General features: G+C 39.9%; 1 protein-coding gene across 1 annotated transcript; it reads right to left on the reverse strand.

Moving 5' to 3' along the window:
• Positions 1–265: 265 nt before the first annotated feature.
• nat8l (N-acetyltransferase 8-like) lies at positions 266–14502 on the reverse strand. Its single transcript, XM_058396070.1, has 3 exons — positions 14002–14502; positions 12211–12375; positions 266–6148 (listed from the first exon to the last, which is right to left on the reverse strand). Exons 1-3 carry the CDS (start codon positions 14309–14311, stop codon positions 5781–5783), a joined length of 843 nt encoding a protein of 280 aa, XP_058252053.1. The 5' UTR covers positions 14312–14502; the 3' UTR covers positions 266–5780.
• Between the last annotated feature and the right edge of the window lie 263 nt (positions 14503–14765).

Consider the following 14765-nt stretch of genomic DNA (forward strand, 5'->3'; position numbering starts at 1 on the left):
ACACAAAAAAAAACCCCCAATACCAAGCCCAATATCCTAGATTCCCAGTTTGGCAATGGTGCTCTGTGCCCCTTTAGTCCACCTCCACTGAACCCTGTGTCTCATAGGTCCAGCACAATAGATGTAGCTATGCCTATGAGGTCAAAATAATATGATTATGAATACAGTAAGAAATTCTTAATGGTCCATGTCAATCTTTAAAGCTATAGTTTTGCTGATGTTCTGCTTGGTGAAGTGAATGAAAAAAAAAGACTACAGGAACAAATACAAGCTTGATTGTTTTAATTAATACAATATGTACAGCCATTTCTTTTGTAATGCAGGATCTCCTTTCTTTACATCTTTACAATCCTCCTATTTCTTAAGCAAAAGAAAATCAGATACAGCAGTTGAAAAAAAAAAGGAAAAAAAAGAAGAACACATCAGAAACAAAGAACATCTAAAGGAACTGAGGCATCTTTTCAATGACAGACCCTGAAGGATCCAAGTGATCACTGCAGCCACACAGACACTTCTTTTTTAGCAAGGCCATTATCGGTCATACCCTAAAGCCATCTATTCTACCCTTCCCCCCCTTTTTACCCCTTACTTGGCCTGCTTGTTGGCATATTTAACACACTTGCCAAGTACACAACCCCCGACCCCATGTTCCAGGTAACCTGCTCCCTTGAGTGGTTGCATATAATTTTATCTGCTGTGCTTTAAGTGGGCTTGTTTCCATAGTGACAGTCAGCCAGGAACTGGACCAAAATGAAAGAAATCCACAGGTTACCATTGCTGATGTATAAAGAGGATTTTCTAGCATTCCCTGCCAACTAGTACAGGTACAACCGCAGGAAATAGAAATTTCCCTTCAAGAGTGATCTCATACAAATACTAGAATTTCTCTTTTGTTTGCTACAGCAAACATTAAAGGCCCGAATATGTTGGGTACTGAGGAGATGTCCATCACTCTGAAAGCTGTTCTCACGTCACTGTGTGCTGTTTGTTGTGGAATACAATTGTGTCTCAGTTTGCAGGTCAATGTTTTTTGTTTTTTTTTTTTTGTTTTTTTTCCATTGTTGTAAACATCCAAAGATATAATTTCTGTTATAAAAGGATCACAAAATATCCCTATTTACAGTAAATTACACTTTACAACTTTACACTTAACAAAAACACTTAAAGAATCCAAAAAAAACAAACAAAACAAAACAAAACACAAGTTCCTTGTTCTTAAGAAAATTCTTCATTCTTCTCCGATGTGCATCGTTTGGTTAACATCTTGCTACTGGTTCAACATTGAAGTTTGCGGAAAGTTCGTTTCTCTGTAGTTTTCAGTGCTGAAAGAGAATTTGTTGTGGATTTTGGTGCTGACCAAACAGAGATCAGAACCTGGAACAGCTTTCAGAGGATATAGTGTAGCATCACTCTGTACAGTGGGCTTGAGTGGTCACATCTTTCCATTTGGGGCTGCCAGACTGTACAACACATCATATGCACTAGTTTATCATCATTCATCTTCACATTTAGGAAAAAAGGAAAAAAGAAAAATCACAATAGAAGGAAAGAGAAAAAAAACAAACAAATTATAAGTCAGTTTAGAGTCATGCCCCATAATCTTTCGATCTGCCAGTGGTAATGCTCACCATCGATACAGCATTTGGGCTTAGAAAATGAATGCAGCATTTTGACTTTTGAATTCCTTAACTCTTTACTTTCTCACAATGTGCATTTTATTGCTCGGTTAGATGGCACAAGGGCTTGATCTCCAAAAGATTTCCAAGTGTTAAGAACACAGAAAAACCAAAATAAAAAGCAAAAAACCACCTTTGGCAAAATTCAGCCTTATGAAAAAATGTTTGTCATGAATACATTTTTTTTTGATTTATCTTACATTTGCATATGGTACATACTTGCTATTCGCAAAAAAAAAAAAAGAAGAAGAAGAAGGGAAAAAAAAGAAGCGGTAAATAGAATCTCAAAAATTCAGAAAAATAAAAATACAATTTTGTTACAAGTGCTTCTGCATTCTTGGCACCTCCAGCCACAATCAAGAGAGTGCTTTTAACCAGAAGAGTAAATAGGGGGAGGTAGGAAGGGGATCCAGCCTTAGCTTGTACCAAAAAAGTCCCTCCAGGGAGCCAAAGTGTGGAAGCAGAGCACACTCAAAGCTTTCTTCCACTGTAAATCCCCCCCCCCCCCCGTCCTCTAAAAAAAAGTGGAACATTCCTGTAGCAGCCATCTTCTCATGCAGGTCACAGGTCTTCTGAATGCTTTGCATTAATCAGTCAATTCGAGACACTGGATATTTATGTACAAAAGACACACTTGAATGCTGAGAAAAGGGGAGGAGGGGGTTGCTCGTAAAAAAAAAAAAAAAAAAAGTTTCGTTGAGTCAATTAATAGGAATTCCTTTTTGAGCAATTTATAATGAACGTCTGTGATCCTTATTACAACCTCTAGGAATTTCCCCAAGCACTCTTTCAACTTTCATCCATCCATCCTCTTATCCTCTCAACCTTTAACTATTACAGCTGTCATTGTGTCATAATCCTGGAATCTTAGCAGCACGCGTACATTCTCATCCGATACACATCGAGTTTCACCTTTTTGCATGTGCAAGACTTTCCTTGCTTGTACAAAGCTCAGTAAGACATTTAAGGACTTTCTCACCATGTTACACATGAAGCGGACTATATGACTTTTTTTTTTTTTAAACGTGTGCCATCGTACGGCTGACGAGTTAGACCATCGGGAAAGCAGTATTTTAGTGTTATTTAGCCTGGATCTGTCCAGAAGTTTATACAAGCTTGCCTTTTACATTCACATCTCCTTTAGATACATACTGAACATTGAAAAAATAAAAGAAACACTGTTAACTCAGACAAAGTGACATGTGTGCTGCAAAATATGCACTTGGGTCAACATCTACATTGTCTGTGTAGGTGAGTATGGGTTCGAATTTTATATAGAGATAATGACATACTGGTAAGATCTAGTAAAGGAGCTACATGCAAGTTTTAAATATCATGGTTATTATTACTGTTGAACCAAGTTGGAGTGAGATTAACGGTCTATTTCTAACTGCTTTTTCCAGCAGTTCAATCACCAGACTTGCATTAAGGCCAGATTTTGTGACACTAATCGAATACTAGCTTTGTATCAGCACCTGCAGATGTTTTCATTACTCAAGTTCATTTCACATGTAGCTCCTTTATGTGGATTCTCTACAGCTTTCAGCAACCGTTCCATTTGTCTATCCCACATTACTCTAATCCCCCCCCCCTTTTTTTTCTAGGTTAAAACATGGTGCTAAACACTCAACGTTTGGTATGTATACTGCCCTGTTTTAATGAGTCAGATTGCTCCGGGATCCCGTTCACATCGATGGGAGATTTCTACATTTCATCAAGTGAGTTGTCCTAAATTTACAGTGAGAAGCTCTTTTTTTTTTTTTTTTTTTTAAATACAATATGTAATGCTGCATTTAGCTGGGTGGGTTTTTTTTGGGCTTCTTACAGTAAACCGGATATTCATCACCCCAGTAGTAAAAGGTCAAAGCAGAATTTCAAATGTTTACACAAATAAAATTAACCCAAATAATAATAATAATAATAATAATAATAATAATAATAATAATAATAATAAAAAGAAAAATAGAACTCCACTGTTAAGACGATCAATTTGATAGATCATGTTTTCTTAAACATTTTTCATTCAATCATGTTTCATGCAAAACAGTAGTTTCTTTTAACAAAGACACACATTGTTATATGTTCAGCTAAAAAAATGAAGCTTGTTCTACATATATTTTTTTTTTTTTTTTTTTTTTTTTAAACAGAGTTACATCATTTCCAGGGCAGGCACCGTACGTACGAACCAGGTACAGAGGCATGCCACATAATTTGCATTGCTTTTGCATTCTACTTTTGGCAGCTGTGATGTCATCGAAGCAGCGAGTCAGTAAAGTACGACATTTTCCTTTATCAACCCGGCATCTTCGAGTAACTCGACCGGACGGTTCACGCTGCTACTATAACATCACAGGGGTTTTTTTAAGGAGTCGTACAAGCTCGAATGGAGATAGAAGCAGCGCAACAAGGCTCAGTGGCGCATGCAGAGATGGGGTGGGGGCTGAGTGAAGTTGGGTTTAGGGTGTGGGGAGGGTCTGGCCCAGGGCTGCAGTCAGTTTCATGGATGGGTAAAAGTCAAGTCAAGGAAAATTGGCGAGGGTCAAGGGTTTGTTTTTTGTTTTGTTTTTTCTGCGCTACGTTACTTAGTTTTAATCACATTTAGGTATTGTTTTTTTTTAATTATCTTTATACAAGAATATTTCACAAATGAGGCTCGTTGTGGCTTGTATCTCTCCCATTGCTGGTACTTTCATAGGAGAATGGATATGGTGAGAGATTTTCAGTTATATCTGTCATAGATATGTATTCAAAATGTTTCACATTTACATATTCCAAATATATGTAAAATATAAAGGCTTATATATATATCGAATATTTACGCAGTCATCTTGTCGAATTCAAATTTGTGCTCAGATTTATGTCTCGACCAACCAAGCTTCATCCAATGCACAGATAATAGACGCATATTATGTTTAATAATACTGCGATCGTATTAATTTGCACTGTATAATAAACTTGGTCATGTTTCAATGGAAAATGATCAATTTGTAATGAATTAGTGTTTTTTTTTTTTTTTAATTTAATGTTAAGGTCAAATCAAATTTCACTGACTGCAAATTAATATCTTGTTAATCTAGGTCCAAATCGGTCCAGTTTAAATAAGTAGGTTTTTTTTGTTTTGTTTTTTATCATATTAAGACATGTCATATTTAGACATAACACAATATAGATCTTATAGAGCAATACAATCTGTGCAATATCTGATCTGTTCCAGCAACACAAAAAGGAAAGATTGAGAGACTGACCTGTAATTAAAAAGAAAAGAAAAAAAAAAAAAAAAACAGGAAGAGTTAGAGGCAAAATATCAGTTACTATTGTATATTTATAGTAGGACTCCTCCCTTACAGTAAAATCACCACTTTTGAGTGAACTCCAGGTTAAACTGTGCAGGGTTAACTAGGAGTTACTTCACTTGGTGCTAACTTCACTGTTTATTCCTCTTCTTGTTCTTAAGACATAGAAAAACTTGCTGTGCTTTAGTCAACTGTATTGTTTGTTTGACTGCTAGAGTCGCCAGCCTTTCCATTTTATGTAGTACAAGACCTGCATTTGTGTACATTTAACAGATGCGTGACGTCAGAAAGGGAATCTTAACTCTCCTTTCCTCTGTACACGCCTCTATTCATTCTGCAATCTTTGAGAAAAGTCAGTGCTAGCTATCAGATCAGCCCTTACGACAGATTTAAAAGAGAGTCTGACAGACCGACCTATTACCTGTGTTGTGTGGCGTTTTACTCGTTAACATTGAGGGTTTTATCGTTACTTTTTGTATTATGTATTATATATATATATATATATATATATATATATATATATATATATATATATATATATATATATATACACACGAAGTGGGCGGTTCCATCGGTAATGATTAAAAAAATGGTTACCGTAAAATGTTAAAAGAAAAAACATTAAGGTTAAGGTATTAATAGAAAAAGTGGTAAAAATAACATTTGTGATTTAGAAAAAAAAATAATAATAATAAGGTTTAAGAGGTGGATTGGGTTTAGGTGATTTAAGGTTTGTGGTCGGTGTTCATACTCTCCCGCGCTTTCTTACGTCCACTCGTTCGCTCACGCTTTCGTTCATTCTCTCACTCTCTCACTCCTCGTGGAGCTGTAGCCGGTAGCGGCTGTAGCGGATCTGGAAGAAGAGCCTTTCCATCAGCGAGCGGCTCATTCCAGGCAGAGTGTAGTTCTCAGTCTCGCCCACCTTTTGAAAACCCAATGATTCGTAGAGCTTGTGGGCGGCCATCTTGACTGCTGTCGTCCCCAGAACCACGGCCGAGTAGTTGTTAAGCATAGCAAACTCTAGCACCCGTCGTCCCAGCGCCTTGGCGATGCCCTTCCCACGGAACCGAGAGTCCACAGACATGCGCCGCAGTTCTACCGTGTTGTCGTCTTCTCGTCCCTGTGCCGCGACGATGCCCACCACCTGACCGTCCAGCACTGCTACCCAGAAGCAAGAACCTGCAGAAACACAACCGCAAAAGCTCAACATCTGCTAGACAAAGCAGTTCTCGCTACAAGAATATCCATTTGAACTGTTTGCATACAAAGTAGATTTTTGTTTACCAATACACTACAGTGTAGTAACCGTTACTGTGTTCAGGCCTTCATGAACACTACAGCAGAACTGTAGCTACAAACGTGAAAGAGCAATGCACTATAATAAAATTCATTAACCCGCTCATAGGATAACTCACTCTATGAACTCGTCTATGTTATAAGCGGTACTTAGACAGGATAAGATTTCCAGACATGTCTGTTATGTAATGTAGACGGAAGACATCTTCAACAATTATCATCGATTCATAAAGGTTAAGAATTTTCTTCTTAACCTTTTCTTCTTTTCTTCTTCTTCTGTAAGGAGTATCTTCACACTACAAACTCCTTGTGTAATACATACAGCTCATTTAAATACAAACCGATCGTTTTGACCTTCATTCTAAGTGCTTCCTGTATGGCTTCTGGCATTTCAGGTGGATCATTAGTAAATCACATGACCATAACATGTATATGGCCTTTACCTTTGCTAAGAAATTATTTACATAAAAACCCCCCCAGAGGCATGAATTCTTTAACAAGTCCTTTTAAACATTGTTTATAATTTATTATTCTGCACTTTAAGCTCAGCTACTATTTGCCTGCGTTCAAAAAAAAAAAAAAGAAAAAGAAAGAAAATAGCCTATTTTAGTGGAAAAATATATAAAATAGACATTACAGCACAGTGAAATTCTTTCTTCACATATCCCATCCTTGGAGGTTGGGGTCAGAGTGCAGGGTCAGCCATGATACAGCGCCCCTGGAGCAGAAAGGGCTAAGGGCCTTGCTCAAGGGCCCAATAGTGGCTACTTGGTGCTGACCCAGAACCTTAACCACTTGAGCCACCACCACCCCCTATATATATATATATATATATATATATATATATATATATATATATATATATATATATATATATATATATATATATATATATATATATATATATATATAAATAAATAAAATCAATGTGTGTGTGAAGTTATTTCTCCTGGTCAATTTCTACAGCATAATTGTTCCCGACACAAAACAGCATTTATTACAGATTTGGACAGAACTAAAATTCCAATAAGATTTCTCAGTTAAATTTCATTACCCCCCCCCTCCCCATGTAAACCTAATCCAATCTGAATGCAGCTCTAACTGAATCCCGTAGTTATATGAGACACAAAATTAGCCCTTGATTTCAGCTGAAGACGTCAAGTCAGCTTGGTATGAAATATTTCTTAAAGAGAAATATTTTGTGAACGTCAAGTTGTGGCTTTATGCCTTCAGAGATCATAAGTGTTCCGTCTTAGGTTGCTAATAAAAACTGAAATCTGTGTCCTTGACAGTCTCTCACAAAATTTCCCAGTCATGCTCCTGCTATGATAACAGGATTGTGGTGCCTAAGGGTTAAAGCTCACTTACGTTTGCTCAGCTGTTGAACCAATTGTTCTGGTCTCTGTTTTAAAACCTAAAAATCTCCCTTATTACATTACGTCTCTAATATAATAACAGGGGCATGACCAAAAAAAAAAAAAAAAGTCTTCGCCAGCATCATCAAGCGATCAACAACTTCATTATGATAGATGACTAGGAGAACACCCTAATGCATGAAATTCTGCTCCAGCATCAGAGCAAATAACAAGTCAAATAAAGCTGTCAGTAATCTGTCTTTTTAAATGAGATCACACTATATTCTGTGTGTAACGATAGAACCGCTGTCCCCGGGGACTAAATTAGTGGAGGCTACATGTGCAGATGCTCCGAGACCCAGCTGTTTCTATTATGTCTGTGTCCAGCAACAGATCTCAGTGCCCAGGGATTAAACCAGACAGGAGGTGCTGAACATGCCTGTCACCTCAGTGATAAGAGACTGTGCAGAGTTTGGGTTTGTGTGTCAGGTTTGAAGCAGTGCCGCCATCTGTTTTCTACGAATCCATGCCAGGAAAATCATATCTATGAGCAGCGTGTTTATTTGGAGCTGCTAACATGCGTGTGTTTGCTCAGGACCTACTAGTGCTGAAAGCAGACGTTGTAGTCCAGAATAGATGGGAGTTAAGATGCACTGGACTGGAACATCACTAATGAAGTAAAGATCTTACTGAAAAGTGTTAGTGTGAAACTGATACCACGCATCTGGTGTGTGTGTGAGTGTGAAGAGGGGGGCAGGTGCAGGGTTTATTAGCTATGTGGTAAGACGAGGGTGGAAGAAGAATGAAAGAATCATTTTACACTATTTAACATTATTTGGTATATATTCATACATTACATGCCCTTAGTCTTTGCTAGCAATTATTCGAAACCTTATTTTCAATAAACAGTGCTGCTTATAATGCAGAAATTTCTCTCATATCTCTAATCAGTGTAGGGGTTGCCTGAAAAACCTTCTAAAAATGACATTACCCATGACCCGAAACAGCGTACTTATAATATTCTTACTAATCGCTATTCATGTATTATAATGTACACTGCGCACACACGGCATCTCTGCAGTCTTTCAAGCCCCTCCCCCACGTGGGTGGGCCTCAGGGAGCCGAGTGTGTGTTAGTATGGATTAGCCTGTCACGTTCGCTCCAGCAGGTCTAGTCAGCGCTTTCACACTGTCAAACCAAACACCCACATGTACATATGGCCTAATACATACAGCAGTGTGTCATACTGTTTAAGCAGAAATACACCATTCTGCAGCACTTTAACTTAAACATAAAAAACTAAACAAAAGTTTAAATTCGGCCAGGCTATTACAGGTATAATCTGACCCTCCCTCCCTCCCTCCGGAGTTATCTCTATCTCATGACACACACACTTCCAGGGCAAGTAGGTGTGTAAATGATGTGTCTAATAACTGAAACTACAAAAATATTAGTGTGCACTGTAGCGCTATTTGCCTGTTGAAAACACATCGCAGATCTCCTCCACGGCTTTATTTATTTATCTGGCTGATCGGTCTACTGTGACCACAGATGTTTGTTTATTTTTCTATTTCTTATAAATTGGAGTTCCTTGTATAATCCCTGATGCTATCTTTTTGTGGCTTGAATCTCTCCAACAACTATTTTCTCTTGGGTGTGGGTGTGTGTGCACCTGTGTGTGTGGGTGTGTGTGCACCTGTGTGTGTGTCAAATCGCCCTGAGGCAGTGCATAAATTCAAGAGCCTACACCACCTACACTTTAGGTCATGACCTGTCATAAAGATAAGACATGTGTATGAGATTATTAACTATAGTAACAGTAGTGAGAAGACTCTGAAACAGAAAATTACTAGGCTTGTTATTTTTTTTGTTACTCATTTGCTTTAGCTTTAAGCTAAAACCACAACACCGTGGATAAATGCAAGTCTCCTACCGGTGCATTCAGGCTTTAATCGCAAGTTCAACTATGTTCCACAGTTGAAGCCAGCTTCAGTGCTTTCTTGTCTTATCGGAGGGGTTGATTTAAGCAGAGCATTTTGTCCAGTTCTACAGAAAGCACATCTTTGAAGACTTGAGAGCTCCAATATGCTCGTTTTTGCCACAAATAGTTTCGGTTTCGGCGCAGACCTGAGAACGGCTTCACTGTTTTTTGGGGGGGAAACGGAATAACAAAACATTTTAAAGAATCCGTCATGGTGGCTGGTGTATTTGATTAACATCCGTCATTATTCCTGACTTGAACTCGATTTTCATTTACATTCCCATGGTTATTACTCTATTATATTTAATAGACTGACACTCTCCGTTCTTAAACGCTCTACCATTATGCTTCCATTATCTGGACAGCATTATTCTTCCTGCCTCATGAACCAACAGATTAGCTCTCTATAAAGCTAATCAAGAGAACTAAAAAGAAATGGAAAGCTGCAACATTAAAGGAACCTCTCTCTCTCTCTCTCTCTCTCTCTGTGAGCCTGACAGATAATTCAGTTACTCCTGCACCACAGCCACAGCTTAGAAGAGAGATGGAGAGACTGAAGCTTCCACATTAACAAAGAGCGATGGAGACAGTCGGGGAGAGAGGTTCCCCTGGGAGATCTCTTTGTCTGCATGCTGCCAGTATTCAAAACCATTTCACAGTTTCAACTCTATTCCTTCCCCCATCTCCTGACCCAACACTCAATTCTTTCCCTCCTTATATCTGTGCTAAAATAGGAAAACTGCACCAAGCAGATATTCCGAGGAGAATGATCAGGTGGTACGTAAGGAGAGAGATACAACAACCTCAGCGTTGCTGCTTTTCTTCGATACCGATCTCTTATCTTAATCTCATTAAGGCTGTGGCTGACTTCATGTACAGGTCGACGCAGACCACTGAGAACAAAAGGATGGACATTATAGACTTCAGTGTTGACATCTGCAGGAAGTCTACTATGTGAGACTGGAGCTGAAGCTGTGAATGCTGATTTCCCCAGCAGGGGACATATTGTTTGAGTGATCACTCTCCCACTGGTAGACACACTGAAATAGAAAAGAACCGACAACACCAAAAAAAAACAAAAAACAAAACACTTCTTTAAAGAAGCCCTGCTGATAAGCATAAGCAACCCCCATACACCCACTGCATCTTCTTTTGTTATGAACATATGGACACTTTGCCTTAAGGACAAAAAAACAAGTTATTTCCTTTGTCCACATATAAATGATGCTGATAAGATTACAGTATCGATTGGAGAGATTGTGCAGGGACTGGATGATGTGTGTCATGGGCTACTCGACCTGACTCAGCCTCCAGTGATTCACTGCGTATGCTGACACACTCACACACTGTTATAAACACAGAGCTGTTAGTGAGCGAGCCATAATGTCTACCTTCCCTGTTAAGTTATTAGTAATTATCACTAACACAAGGGACACCATTTCATCTACGGGATGACTTGCAAAGGAGAGTGACGCATCATTAGGAAAAGAACAGGCACACACTGTGCTAAGATCTGCCCAGGAGTAATGATGGTAAACTCATCATTTTCTGATCCAGTCGGTCAGAATACGCGAGCTTTATTACAACTGACATTTTTTAATCGATCACGATAACAGTCGTGCTCTGGTCTGAAACTTGGAAGAATAGTCACCAATATATAATTATCTATATATAAATACAGCTAAATAGGTATCTTTCAGACACGTGGAGGAGGAACCGGTCCTGTCGTGCTTGCCGCTATGCAGTAGTGCTTCAGCGATCCCCCCTCCCCACCACGATCAATAATGGCATGAGCAGTGAGCCAGGTCCGAGCTGCTGCATATTTAATAAGTCCACTGCATTCAAGCAGCAGTTCAGACAATTAACCCACCCAGAACTGCTAGCGAGAAGAATGTATGTATGTGTCACGTCTCTGCTGACACTTCACTGGACTTGAGGGAAGATATCCTAGTGTAACTGCTTGTGTATAATTTATGCTTTGTCATATTGGAAAATGATGGTGCCAGAGTACTCGGGTCTACAGGTGTAAGGTGTCACATGGGATGGTTAAGTTTATGGGGTGTGCATCAGGACTGGGATCTTGTGGGATGCTACAAAAACGTCATATGTTGGAGGGATTTAGCTTTTTATGCAGGCCAGCGACCAGATGTGAAGCTTATGGGTATGAGCACGCAGTCAGTTATTCAAGAAAGTAAATGATGCATTTACAGCATTCATTCATTTGCACTTAATAACTCTGTTCATGGGTCTGATGACATATTATATATATCAAATAACCCTAAACACACAACTAAATTCATTAGAAAACATCAAAAAACAATAATAAACAAAAAAAAAAAAGTCCTGTCCATGTTTCTCTGATGAATATTTGGACCACTAAACAGATACAAATAGGTTCATGGTCATAGCAAAAACTTTTCCTTTCATCAGCTACTTTGGATTTTATTTGCCTCTTTTTTTGCTGAGGCGATTCTGATTTGTTTGGAAGTCAGTGCTGCATGTCAGTGTTAGTGTTTTTATCATTACACAATCAGACGCAAATCTATCATAAGACACTCCGTATCGTCCGCACACTATTACTTGTCTTCATGACCGAGTGTTCCCCTTACCTGTGGGCTTCATGTAGTAGGCCTCTATATCAGCCATATCTGTGTGGAGTGCGCAGTCCAAGTAGTTGAGGATGACTCTTCTGCTATAGTAATAGCGTGCTCCCATTAGAATGAAAGGTGTGCAGCATGTCAGCATGAAGGACTTGGTCATAACAAAGCACATTACTATGGAGAAATGGAAGAAAAATAAACGTCACCTGTCAGAAAAGAGAACCACAAAGTTTGATTTTTGGAAGAGGAGAGAGACACACACAAAAAACACACACACAAAACAGGAAACCACTCATGGATTCCACTCTTTTTTTTATCAGTATTAAAACAGTTGTCCTGACCGCAGAGCTGAAACAGTAGGGGGTTTAATGCTATAGCAGCAGTACTGATGTGATTTCCATGGGGTGGAACATTTGAACTTGTGTTAGTGCAGCTGTATTTGTGTATAGATCCAACACACGAGGGCGCCCTCGGAAGCACACACACACGGCATGCCAGACTACACAACTACAACCCAAACCGCATGCTGCCTTACTCAGCAGTGACAATACAACACAAGATACGATAGTGAGTTGAGCAGTGTGGACATGTCTTTTAGTAGAGCAGTGTGCGGTTTGAGATGCTTGTACTTTCTGTGTGATGTGATACCTGTTCACAGATATAGACCTCTGGTGTGACTCTCACCACCCCACAATTCAATGCAAACACACACTGGATGATCATATACCTGTTTTGTTTCCATCTAGCACATCTCTGTGGAAATACCCTGATATGGGTTCTACACTATCAGATACAATACTGTAACTTTTGTCATCACTGGGGTGGAGAATATGAAAGTAATATATGTTTAAATAAATCATTTAAGCTACCAGTATAATACTTCACACTCTCAGGAAAAAAAAAAAGAGTACCTTCTTCGTTCCGGTAATTACCTTGATGCCCTTTTAGATAATAAGGAAAATACTAAAGATACCAAAAAGTGTGTGTATACCTCTCCTGGGACGAGGCAAGGAGTGGTGCAATTTAGTACTTTTTTTTCTCTGAGAGTGCAGATGCACCTGAGGGTACAAGAGATCTACTGTGTGTGAAGGTTCCAGGAAGAACCCATTTAGAAAGCTTGGGGAATACGTTTTCTTTTCTGAGAGAGAGAGAGAGAGAGAGAGAGAGAGAGAAAGCGAAAGAGAGACAGAGAGGGAAGGAGATAGAGATAGAGAGAGAGAGAGAGAGAGAGAGAGAGAGAGAGAGAGAGATGTAACAGAAACAGTTTGCCCTATATAAATAAGGCATGTGGGTTAATTTGGAGCGAGTCACGCTTGATCTGATTTGATCTCTCCGCGATTTCTCACACTGAAATACCGGATTCGGTGAAATAAAAAGAACTACTTTTAAATCGGATTAAGAGATCCATGTAACAAATTGTAGCTAGACTGAGGAGAATGGATCGCCCACGCAGTAACTATATGCTCTCCCTCTGCAGCAGGCGACATTCATTCATTCATTCTCTCTCTCTATGTCTCTCTCTCTCTATGTCTCTCTCTCTCTCTCTCTCTCTCTCTCTCTATGTCTCTCTCTCTCTCTCTCTATGTCTCTCTCTCTCTCTCTATGTCTCTCTCTCTCTCTCTATGTCTCTCTCTCTGCACGCTGCTCCTCTACCGGCTTCTTTGTGTGCTGATGCCTGGCGTCGCTCACACACACACACACACACACACACACACCTCATTTTAGACGCAATTTCTCATCTTTGTCTATACATTTGAAATAAAAAAGCCTCCCCCCGACCGCGTGTATTCCTCCTCTTACCTGTGAGCACAGCGTAAATGAACTGAGTGTGTGTCTGCTGTTTGAGACCGCGGAAGGCCGTGTTGGGTATCCTCTCCATGATGCCTTCAGTGAAGATGCGGCGCACCTCCGCGTTATCGCCGCGCTCAAAGTCGCGGATTAAAACCTGCTCCCGCTGCTTCACGTCTTTCCGCTCAAACGAGTCGGACGTCGACGTCCACATCTGCGAGGAGGAAACGATCAGAGAATCTTTTTTGTTCCCAGCTATGGCGTCGGGGTCGTCCGCAACTATTTTAGTCTCGCAAACCATTTTCGGAGACGAACAATGCATGCAAGTGGCCTCGGATAAACTGAAATTTGGGGGAAAAAAAAAAGAAATAATAATGGATGATGAGTGCGCTTTTTTGTTGAGGGGGAAGATGTGGGGGGGGAAAAATAAGACAAATGTGACACAGCGGAACCCTGAGCTCTCTCACGACCAAAGAGATGCCGGCGAAGCTCACGCGGTCTTTATAGCGAGATGTGCCGGCGCATTCAGGTTCCATGGTGGGCGTGGCCTCCTCCCGCCCCTGATTGGGTGCAAACCCACCGCCACATGGCGCCTATAGGAGGCACACACTCAAAGGATCTGTGTCTTGATGGGTTTGCAGAAGAAGAAAAAAAAATCTTATGTCTGCCAGAGCATGCGGGAGAAATTCCACACGTGCGTGAATGTGTGTGCGCGCGCGCGCGTGTGTGTGTGTGTTTTGGGGGAAGGTAAACGCAGGATGCGTCACAATTATCAT

This window comes from Hemibagrus wyckioides, linkage group LG07 (genome assembly GCF_019097595.1).
Source record: "Hemibagrus wyckioides isolate EC202008001 linkage group LG07, SWU_Hwy_1.0, whole genome shotgun sequence".
Classification (NCBI taxonomy): domain Eukaryota; kingdom Metazoa; phylum Chordata; class Actinopteri; order Siluriformes; family Bagridae; genus Hemibagrus; species Hemibagrus wyckioides.